At 67.6% G+C, this 8,682-nt stretch overlaps 2 protein-coding genes across 4 annotated transcripts in view; one reads left to right on the top strand and one right to left on the bottom strand.

Moving 5' to 3' along the window:
- Positions 1-65: 65 nt before the first annotated feature.
- On the top strand, positions 66-2,598 carry RCE1 (Ras converting CAAX endopeptidase 1). Of its 3 annotated transcripts, none has more exons than XM_012725075.1 (6): positions 66-146; positions 410-488; positions 1,007-1,174; positions 1,296-1,367; positions 1,696-1,807; positions 1,980-2,598. In XM_012725075.1, the coding sequence occupies exons 1-6, from the start codon at positions 87-89 to the stop codon at positions 2,596-2,598; spliced, it is 1,110 nt and encodes a 369-aa protein (XP_012580529.1). In that variant the 5' UTR covers positions 66-86. The 3 variants fall into 3 exon arrangements, with proteins under 3 accessions (XP_012580529.1, XP_004682636.1, XP_012580530.1); XM_004682579.2 differs by lacking the exon at positions 1,696-1,807 and adding an exon at positions 1,633-1,695 and having other exon boundaries at positions 1,980-2,312; XM_012725076.1 differs by lacking the exon at positions 66-146 and having other exon boundaries at positions 416-699.
- Positions 2,599-3,577: 979 nt separating this feature from the next.
- PC (pyruvate carboxylase) overlaps positions 3,578-8,682 on the bottom strand; it is a 64,830-nt gene continuing 59,725 nt past the window's right edge. Inside the window, exons 12-22 of the mRNA XM_004682580.2 lie at positions 7,475-7,619; positions 7,176-7,265; positions 6,876-7,097; positions 6,406-6,562; positions 5,895-6,135; positions 5,561-5,810; positions 5,170-5,414; positions 4,918-5,097; positions 4,584-4,832; positions 4,247-4,387; positions 3,578-4,173 (exon numbers count right to left, since the gene is read on the bottom strand). Coding sequence (XP_004682637.1) covers positions 3,925-4,173; positions 4,247-4,387; positions 4,584-4,832; positions 4,918-5,097; positions 5,170-5,414; positions 5,561-5,810; positions 5,895-6,135; positions 6,406-6,562; positions 6,876-7,097; positions 7,176-7,265; positions 7,475-7,619 — 2,169 coding nt within the window. The 3' untranslated portion in view covers positions 3,578-3,924. The remainder of the gene's footprint in view (positions 4,174-4,246; positions 4,388-4,583; positions 4,833-4,917; positions 5,098-5,169; positions 5,415-5,560; positions 5,811-5,894; positions 6,136-6,405; positions 6,563-6,875; positions 7,098-7,175; positions 7,266-7,474; positions 7,620-8,682) is intronic.

Below are 8,682 nucleotides of genomic sequence, written 5' to 3'. Positions count from 1 at the left end.
GAGAAGCCTCGGGGGCCCTTGGGGTAGGGAACAAGACTGATGCCCCCTTTCCTGTGGCTCAGCCAGGCACATCCCTACTCTCCCTGATGGGCTTCAGGCTGGAGGGCATTTTCCCGGCCGCACTGCTGCCCCTGCTGCTGACCATGGTGAGTGCTGCTGCCTTCTTCGTCCGTCCTTGCGGTTTGTGATTAGGTGGCGGCCTTGCCCTCACCTTTTCCTGGTCCTGGTTGCGTCCAGTGTTTGACGGATGGACGGCGGGCTTGTGAGATGGCTCAGGCCCCCTTCGGTGTGTGGGTAGGAAGGGCGGTGCGAGACCAGGAGCCTGGAGTGTAACGGGCCTTGTTGGGCAGAGGCACCGGGCTTCGTCGCCTTTCCTTCGATCTTCCTGTTTTTCTGCCCTCCCTCCCAGATCCTTTTCCTGGGCCCACTGATGCAGCTCTCTATGGATTGCTCCTGTGACCTGGCAGATGGGTTGAAGGTGGTTTTAGGTGCGTCTTCAGGGCTGAGGTAGAAAGTGGGTACAGGCAATCCAGGACACTGGCAAGAGGGTGAAGGTGGGGCCTGGACTGGGGGCCTGCATGAGATGTCCTGTGTCCTCACCAGTAAAATAGGATCACTTGGAGGCTGGTCGCTGAGAGCTGGTTCCTGGTGTCCAAGGAGGCCCTTAGGACCCCAGCAGTGGTGGTAACTTGTCTCAGTGTAAGCGAGTCGAGAGCACCGTCGCTTGCTTCCTCTGATACCCCCATGCCAGAGTTGATCTTTGGGAGATTTTGATGTTTCCAGTTTACCAGCAAGATACCCTGCTCAGCGCCTCTAATGCTTTTCCTTTCTTTCCCTTTGAGACGTTTTAGCAGGGCTAATAGAGCTCAACCCTTAACTGTTCTCAGGAATCTAAATGCCTAATCTGAATCTGGCCAAGGCGAGGTCGTAGGAGAGGGTCCCTGAGGGCCCCTGGTCGCTGTCCGCTCACTAGTCGCTCACTGCTTGTCCTGAATTCCCTCACTAGCCCCTCGCTCCTGGGCGCGCTGCCTCACAGACATGCGCTGGCTGCGGAACCAAGTGATCGCACCCCTGACAGAGGAGCTGGTGTTCCGGGCCTGCATGCTGCCCATGTTAGCTCCGTGCACGGGCCTGGGACCCGCCGTGTTCACCTGCCCGCTCTTCTTTGGAGTTGGTGAGTCTTCCCAGCCCGATCCCAGTGCGTGTTTTCTGCATGACAGCCGAAGAGGGGGTCGAGCAAGGGCAAGGCTGCCGGGCAAGCCAGGGGTAGTGACATGGGTCTCCTTCCCTCCTAGCCCATTTCCACCACATTTTTGAACAGCTTCGTTTCCGCCAGAACAGCGTAGGGAGTATCTTCTTGTCTGCAGGTGAGTCCTGAAGCGCTTGCCGGGGGCAGTCCTGGGTGGGGTGTGGGGGTGTCCTTCGTAGCTGCTCTTGAGGAAGACTTGGGAACAGAGGGCTACAGTACTAGAGGGGCCTCTACCCGTGGGCATTGGGGTGCAGAGGACAGCCATAGGTGCCAGGGCAGGTGGCCAGCGCCCCCAGGGGAAGGGGATGTCCCCGCGGACGGGTGTGCAGTGCCGGGGCAGGAAGGGCGCGCAGCTGTGGTCACTCGCGGCCTCCCGTCTGCAGCGTTCCAGTTCTCCTACACAGCCGTCTTCGGTGCCTACACTGCCTTCCTCTTCATCCGCACAGGTTGGTCCTCAGCCTCTCGCGGGGTCCTGGGAGCTCGGGCCCACAGGCGTGGGCGGGAGAACGGGGATACTGTGTGCTCTAGGGCAGCGAGTCCTCCTGCCACCAGCCCGAGGTAGGGGGAACTGGGCCCGAGGCCTGGTGAAGTCGAGTGGCTGGAGGCAGAGGCCGGTGTGTGGGCGGAGGAGCAGGGGGCCCCGGCCAGGGGCGGGGGGCTGAGAGCTGTTAGCCCAGAAGCGCCCAGGGAGGTAGTGGGACCGCGCTGAGCGGGGCGTCTCCCTTCCCAGGACACCTGATCGGGCCGGTTCTCTGTCACTCCTTCTGCAATTACATGGGCTTCCCCGCGGTGTGCGCGGCCCTGGAGCATCCGCAGAGGCGGCCGCTGCTGGCAGGCTACGCCCTGGGCGTGGGACTCTTCCTGCTCCTGCTGCAGCCCCTCACGGACCCCAAGCTCTACGGCAGCCTCCCGCTCTGTGTGCTCTTGGAGCGGGCGGGAGACGCAGAGGCCCCTCTGTGCTCCTGACCCCCGCTCTCCTGCGTACTCCTACGGACTCTCACGGGCTGCCCGGCCCCCCCCAGCGAGGGGGACTGCGGGGGACGAGCTTGGCTGGGGCCCCCGAGATCTCAGGAATTTTTGTAGGGGATGGAAGCCAGAGCCAGTTGAATCGCAGGGACCACGAGGAAGGCGCAGACTTCCCGGGGCGCGGCCCTCGGCAGGAGGGTGAGGCGCCGCTGGGGACGGGCGGCCCCCCGGCCGCCTTGGGCTGCTGCGTCTCTGAGCCCCCGCACCCCTGCTCCGAAAGCTGCTCGGGGGTGGAGTCTACAAAGGCCCCCCCCCAGTTTCCCAGGGTTTTCTCACTGTCTTTTTGCATTAGGACTTTGTATTGGGACATTAAAGAGATTTAACTTGGGTAACACGCCTGGGCCTGTGAGAATCAGTCCGCGTGGGCCTTGGGAGCGTGCCCACCGCCTGGCCGGCACCCTGACACTGACCTCTGGGTGCACCAGCCTGGTTGGCCCTGGTGTAGGAAACGGGGGGCTTGAGGGGGGCGGCTCAAGCTGTCTCGGGCTTGTGGGTCCTTCCTGAGCCACATTCCAAGTCTCACAGAGGTGGACGGCACCCAGCCTGCCCAGGGCATGGAGCCTCCAGCCTGTGTCGGACTCTGAGAGGGCCGGAGGGTCACTGAGGGTGTCACAGGACCACCTGAGTCCGCCTAAGTCACGAGAGGAGACGGGTCTAAAATGGAAGCGGCGCCCACGTAGGCCCCTGCCAGCTGCTGGGGCGCCCCCTCTGCCGCGGGCCCGGGCTGGGAGGTGCCGGAGCCGAGGCTGCAGGCGCAGGCTGTGAGAGCCGCTGGCCTCTGCTCGCTCCCCTGGCTCTCAGGATGGCCTTCGTTTAAAGCAACCTTTTCTGTGGTGATTTGCACTGGACAAGTTATGCCCGGTCCGTGCCCCGAAGCTGATGTTCAAAGCAAAGGAAACAGGGCTGACCAGACCCGCGCCCGCTAGGCCGTGCCACCTGAGGGCGCCCCATGTCGCCCCTCCTGACACTGTCCCCCCGAGCCGCGTCGCAGCTGTCCAGGAGGCAGAGGGCTGAGAGTGGGCCTCTGTGGCCCTCAGGAGACACGCACAGGCCCACCCAGGGTGTTGATGTACCTGCTGCTGGCCCGGGGGCGGCGAGACCCGGGCTCTGCCCCTCCCGAAGCTGCGCGTCCCCCTCCTCTACTCAGCACAGCCTCGCCTTGCCAGGTGCGGGGGGTGGTGCTCTGGCGGGCCGCTGTCCCGTGTAAGGGGTGAGCTGCCTTCCCCCACGGCGAGTCCAGGCGGCAGCCCTGCCCCCTGCGGCGTGGCGCTGGGGCGGGCGTCACAGACCCTCCACGAGGGCGGGGGAAGCCAGTTTTATTGAGCTGCGTTCTCAGGACCCGGGCCGCAGGGCTCCCCATCCAGAGGTGGGACCCAGAAACCTGCCCCCTGCGCCCCCACCTGCAGTCTCCAGCACAGGGAGGACCCTTATTTGGCAAGAGATGAAGACTCGGACGGCCGTCCGCGGCGGGAAGGACAGCAGCGCGGGGAGGGTGGGCCGCTGCGGGGCGTCCCTCCGGTCGCTGGGGCGGGCGGGCGCTCCGGGACGGCCTTCCTGCCTCAGGCACTGGCCGGCCTGGGCCCGCCTGGCAGCGCAGTGTCTGTTGAAGCCTGGGGTGGGGACGGCCAGGCTGCCAGTCCAGGGCCCGATCACTCGATCTCCAGGATGAGGTCGTCCCCTTCCAGCGTCATATCCTTGGTCACATGAATCTTGCAGACAGTGCCCTCCATGGGCGAGGTCACCACGGTCTCCATCTTCATGGCGCTGAGCACACACAGGGGCTGGCCCTTGGCCACCTTGGCCCCTGCGGCCACCTTGATGTCTATCACCTTCCCGGGCATGGGTGCCCCGATCTGGCCTTTCACGTCCTTCAAGGCCTTGGGGTGGAAGTGCATCTCCTGCAGAGGGGCGAGGGTGTGAGCGCAGGCTCCCTGGCCCCCCGCCCCGCCGCGTGGCTCTGGGGAGCTGTACCTTCATGGCCTGCGTGTCCTTAACCAGAATTGACCGCAGCTGTCCATTGAGCTCGAAGAAGACCTGCCTCTGGCCAGCCCGGTTCAGGTCGCTTATGGCGAGGGCCTTGATGTGCAGCGTCTTGCCCCGCTCCAGCTCCACCTGCCGGGAGAAGGTGCAGGCCCGGGGCTGCGGCGCTCGGGGCTGGGGGCAGAGCAACCCCTGACGCAGCCCGAGGCGAGGCTCCCACTCCTTCAGCTCATTAGTAAAGGCCAAGTCCCCCGGTCTCTCCAGGGCACGTGACCCCGAGCAGACGCCGCGCCCTGCGCGCAGGGCCCAGAGGTGCCGGGCCACTGACCTCAAACTCCTCCGCGATCTTGGGTCCCTGCAGGAAGAGCCGGGTGTTGAGGCTGTCCAGGGGCCCGAAGGTGGCAGTGAAGTCCTTGAAGTGGGTAAAGACGTCGGGGTACATGGCCGCAGACAGCACATCCTCTGGGGTCACCTCCTCCCCGTGCCTGTCTGTCAGCTCCTTCTCCAGGGCCTGCAGGTCCAGGGGCGAGAGGGACGCTCCCGGCCGCCCTTCCACTCTCGGCAGGTCCTTCAGCACCTGGCGGGAAGCGGGAAGAGGCTCGAGCCGAGGGGAGCCGGCCGGCCCCCCTCCCGCGGCGCTGAGCGGGGCTGGCCCGTCCCACCTTGGAGCGGAAGGGCTCGGGGAAGCCCCCGTGCGGGATGCCGATGTAGCCCTGCAGGAACTCCACCACGGAGCGCGGGAAGGACAGCTCCTCCGCCTGGGCCTCGGCCTCCGCCCGGCTCAGCCCGTTCTGCACCATGAACTGGGCCAGGTCTCCCACGATCTTGGAGGAGGGCGTCACCTGGGGAGCGGGCCGAGGGTCAGGCGGCCCGGCGCGGGTGGGCGCCCGGAGGTGCGCGCGGGGCCCACTCACCTTGATGAGGTCGCCCAGCATCTGGTTGGCCTCCACGTAGGCCTTCTTGACCTCCTTGAACTTGGAGCCCAGCCCCATGCTGTGTGCCTGGAAGTGCAGGTTGGTGTACTGGCCCCCAGGGATCTCGTTCTCGTACACGTCCGAGTTGCCAGACTTCATGGTGGCCGTGCAGTCGAAGGCCGAGTACAGCCCCCGGGCCCCCTCCCAGTACTCGCTGTAGTCAAACACTCGCTCCAGAGGCACCCCTGCAGAGGCCAGAGGGGGCTGGGGTGGCGGCCGAGCCCCCCAGGCCCCGCGGCGGGCTGGGCCTGCCAGGCTCGGGTGAGGGAGGCGGGCTGGGCCAGACCCCGCTGGGCTGGAGGGGAGGAGCCGTGGGCTACCCTGGGCCTACCTGTGTCCAGGGGCGTCCCTCGGGTGCAGGCCACCAGGGCCCCCATGCTGGGCTGCGACGTCATCCCAGACATGGCGTCGGCGGCCACGTCCACGACATCCGCCCCAGCCTGGGCACAGGCCAGCATGGCGGCCACGCCCGCCCCCGAGGTGTCGTGGGTGTGGATGTGCAGCGGCAGGTCAGGGAAGCGGTCCCGGAGGGAGCTGACCAGCATGGTGCAGGCCGCGGGCTTCAGCAGCCCGGCCATGTCCTAGGGGGGCCGGAGAGAGCGAAGTGAGGGGGCCGGGAGGGCCGAGGGCCGGGAGGGGCGGTGGGGCCGGAGGTGGGCCGGCACCTTGATGCACAGGATGTGGGTGCCGGCGCGCACCAGCTCCTCCGCCAGGTCCAGGTAGTACTGCAGGGAGTACTTGGTGCGGCTGGGGTCGGCCACGTCGCCCGTGTAGGAGATGGCGGCCTCCACCACGCCGCCCGCGCTGCCCACCGCCTCCATGCCCAGCAGGAGGTTGGGCAGGTAGTTGAGGGAGTCGAAGACCCGGAAGACGTCCATGCCGTTCTCCTTGGCCACCTCGCAGAACCTGCGCGGGGCAGCGGGCTTCGACCTGGGCTCAGCCACGCCCCGGGGGCGGGGCCTGGCAGAGGCGGGTAAGGGGGGTGGAGCCCAGGCGTCCTGGGCTGGAACCAGCCCCCCCCTGCACCCCCGGCGGCCGCCCGCCCTCCCGGGCCCCAGCCTGGGCCTGGACGGTCCAGCTCCCGCTTTACAGCGGCCGCTTGCCCTGGCTCAGCGCTGGGCACAGCCACCGAGCTGGGTTCCAGCCTGTGCGGGGCGCAGGGTCCCCCAGGCTCACTTGAAGACCACGTTGTCGGGGTAGTTGGTGTAGCCCACGGCGTTGGCCCCCCGCAGCAGCATCTGGAAGGGGATGTTGGGGATGAGCTCCCGCAGCTCCTGGAGCCGCCGCCAGGGGCACTCGTACAGGAAGCGCATGGCGACGTCGAAGGTGGCGCCTGCGGGCGGGAGGTGGGCGCTGCAGTTGGGGCGCCCAAACCCGGGCTCTGCTCGGTGCCCGGGGCCCCCACCTTCCACCGGACCCCGCAAACTTCTCCCTCCACAGATCTGTACCCCTCCTGGGCCCTCACCCCAATCCTGCGCTATAACCAAGGGGCTGGTGTCTCCTCCGCCACCATCCAGAGGGCCCAGCCCCGGGGCCTCGCCCAGCCCCACCCCAACCTGGCCAGCGGGCACCCCCCCCCTTCAGTGTTCACACCCGGCTTCTCGCCTCCTCTGCCGGGCCCACAGGGGTGCCCGAGGGCGCCCTACCTCCCCAGTTCTCCATGCTGAAGAGCCTGCTGAAGTTGTGGGCGGCGTAGGGGGCGATCTTCTTGAGATCGTGGGTTCGCACGCGCGTGGCCAGCAGCGACTGGTGGGCGTCCCGGAAGGTCGTGTCCATCAGCAGCAGCCCCGGGTGACGGCGCACGGCTCTGGCGAAGCCCTCAGGACCCTCCCGCAGCAGGATGTCTCTGAAGCCAGTCGGGGGCGGGCCTAGGCGGGCGACCGTCAGCACCCGCTGTCCTGGGGTGGCGGCCACGTGCCCCCAGTTAGCAGGAGTCTCTCACCTACCTATGGGCACTGCCGGGACAATGGGATCCGTGGGGCTGGGGCTGGCCTTGACAGGAATCGGGGTGGTTGGGCCGTTCACCATCACGTGTCCTGCAGGGACCGAGGGCCGAGGGTCAGGGACCTGGGCGGTCAGGGCTGGGGGGGCTGGGGCGGGGCTGCCCCCTGGGCCCCGCCCTCTCCAAAGCCAGGGCCTCCCACAGCCCAAGGAGGCCACAGGGATGAAACAGGAGCCTGCGGGTGCGTGGGCGTGAAGGGGGGCCAGGAGCAGGCCTGGGGGGCAGCGCCACCCGGAGCCAGACCGAGGTAGTGCAGCAGCTTCTGGGCCCGGTTCTGAGCCGGCCGCAGCTGGAACAGCTCTGGGTTCTCGTCGATGAACTGCGTGTCCACCGTGCCGGCCAGGAACTGCTGGTTGTTGAGCACGTTCTGCAGGAAGGGGATGTTGGTCTGCAGGACAGAGGCGGGCGGGCGGGCGTCACTGCGCTGCTGGGGGGCGGGCTGAGGCAGCACCCCCCACCATCCCTCTCACCCACGCCGGGGCCCACCCCTCCCTCCTGCCCTCCGCCTCCCCAAACCAGCACCTCCCCACAGCCGGGAGCAGGAAGGCGCGGGCGGCCACCCTCACCCGCACGCCCAGAGCCGCCCCTCAAGCCTGGCCCAGGCACCTTCTGCCCTCCCTGGTGCCCCCCCAACCCCGCATCCTCGCCTGGAGCTCGGCCAACACCTCTCACTCAGCCTCGCCTGCCCTCCCCAGGCCCCCCCAAGTGCTCCTCGACCCCGTAGGACCCCCAGGGCGGGTCCCAGGGCCTCACCAGGCCGCGCCTCACAGCACGTCATCCCTCCTGGCTCCTCCTGGGCTCCGCGTGCCCCTCAGTGACCCAGGCCCCCCGGGGTGATGGACGCTCCCGACCGCCACCCACACTGGCCTCTCCTCCGGGTCTCTCACGTGGGGCGATCGTGTCTGCGCCTCTGGACCGCGGCCTGGTTCCGGGCCACGGCGCCGGCCGGGCTCCTCCTCAGTGCCCCAGCCATCAGCTCCCCACACAGGGCAAGCTGAGCCCCTCACAGAAGAGCCGGCCACCCCCTCTCTAGCGGTCTCTGGGGCAAGTCCCGCAGCCCGTGGCCTCATCCTCTGCTCATCCACCTCCCCACAGGTGCTGCCTAAGGTACCTGTGCCCATGTCCTTTGTACAGGGCCCTCAGTTCTGCTCATCAAACAGTGGGGTGACAGCATGCTACCGGGACAGGACTAGAAACCACTGGGGACCCGACGCGAGATGCCCTGACAGGCTGCGTGGCGGAGTCCAGCGTGCCAGTGGCCATGTGGTCCAGGGCCGGCTGTCACTTCAGAGATGGCATGTGGGTCACCTGCTCGCGTCTCCGCTGACACCTTCCCAGGGAACCAGGCTGGCACCACCGGGCCGAGCCTCGCTGTGCCCCGAAGGCCTCAGGCTCCCGGAGGCCTAGACCCCACCCTCCCACTTGCCCCCGTCACCCCGAAAGCCAGCGGG

The sequence above is a fragment of the Condylura cristata genome, unplaced genomic scaffold, assembly GCF_000260355.1.
Source record: "Condylura cristata isolate star-nosed mole 26May11 unplaced genomic scaffold, ConCri1.0 scaffold00015, whole genome shotgun sequence".
Lineage (NCBI taxonomy): Eukaryota > Metazoa > Chordata > Mammalia > Eulipotyphla > Talpidae > Condylura > Condylura cristata.
Note: the sequence above shows the minus strand (reverse complement) of the source record. Positions and strands in the feature narration are given on the sequence as shown.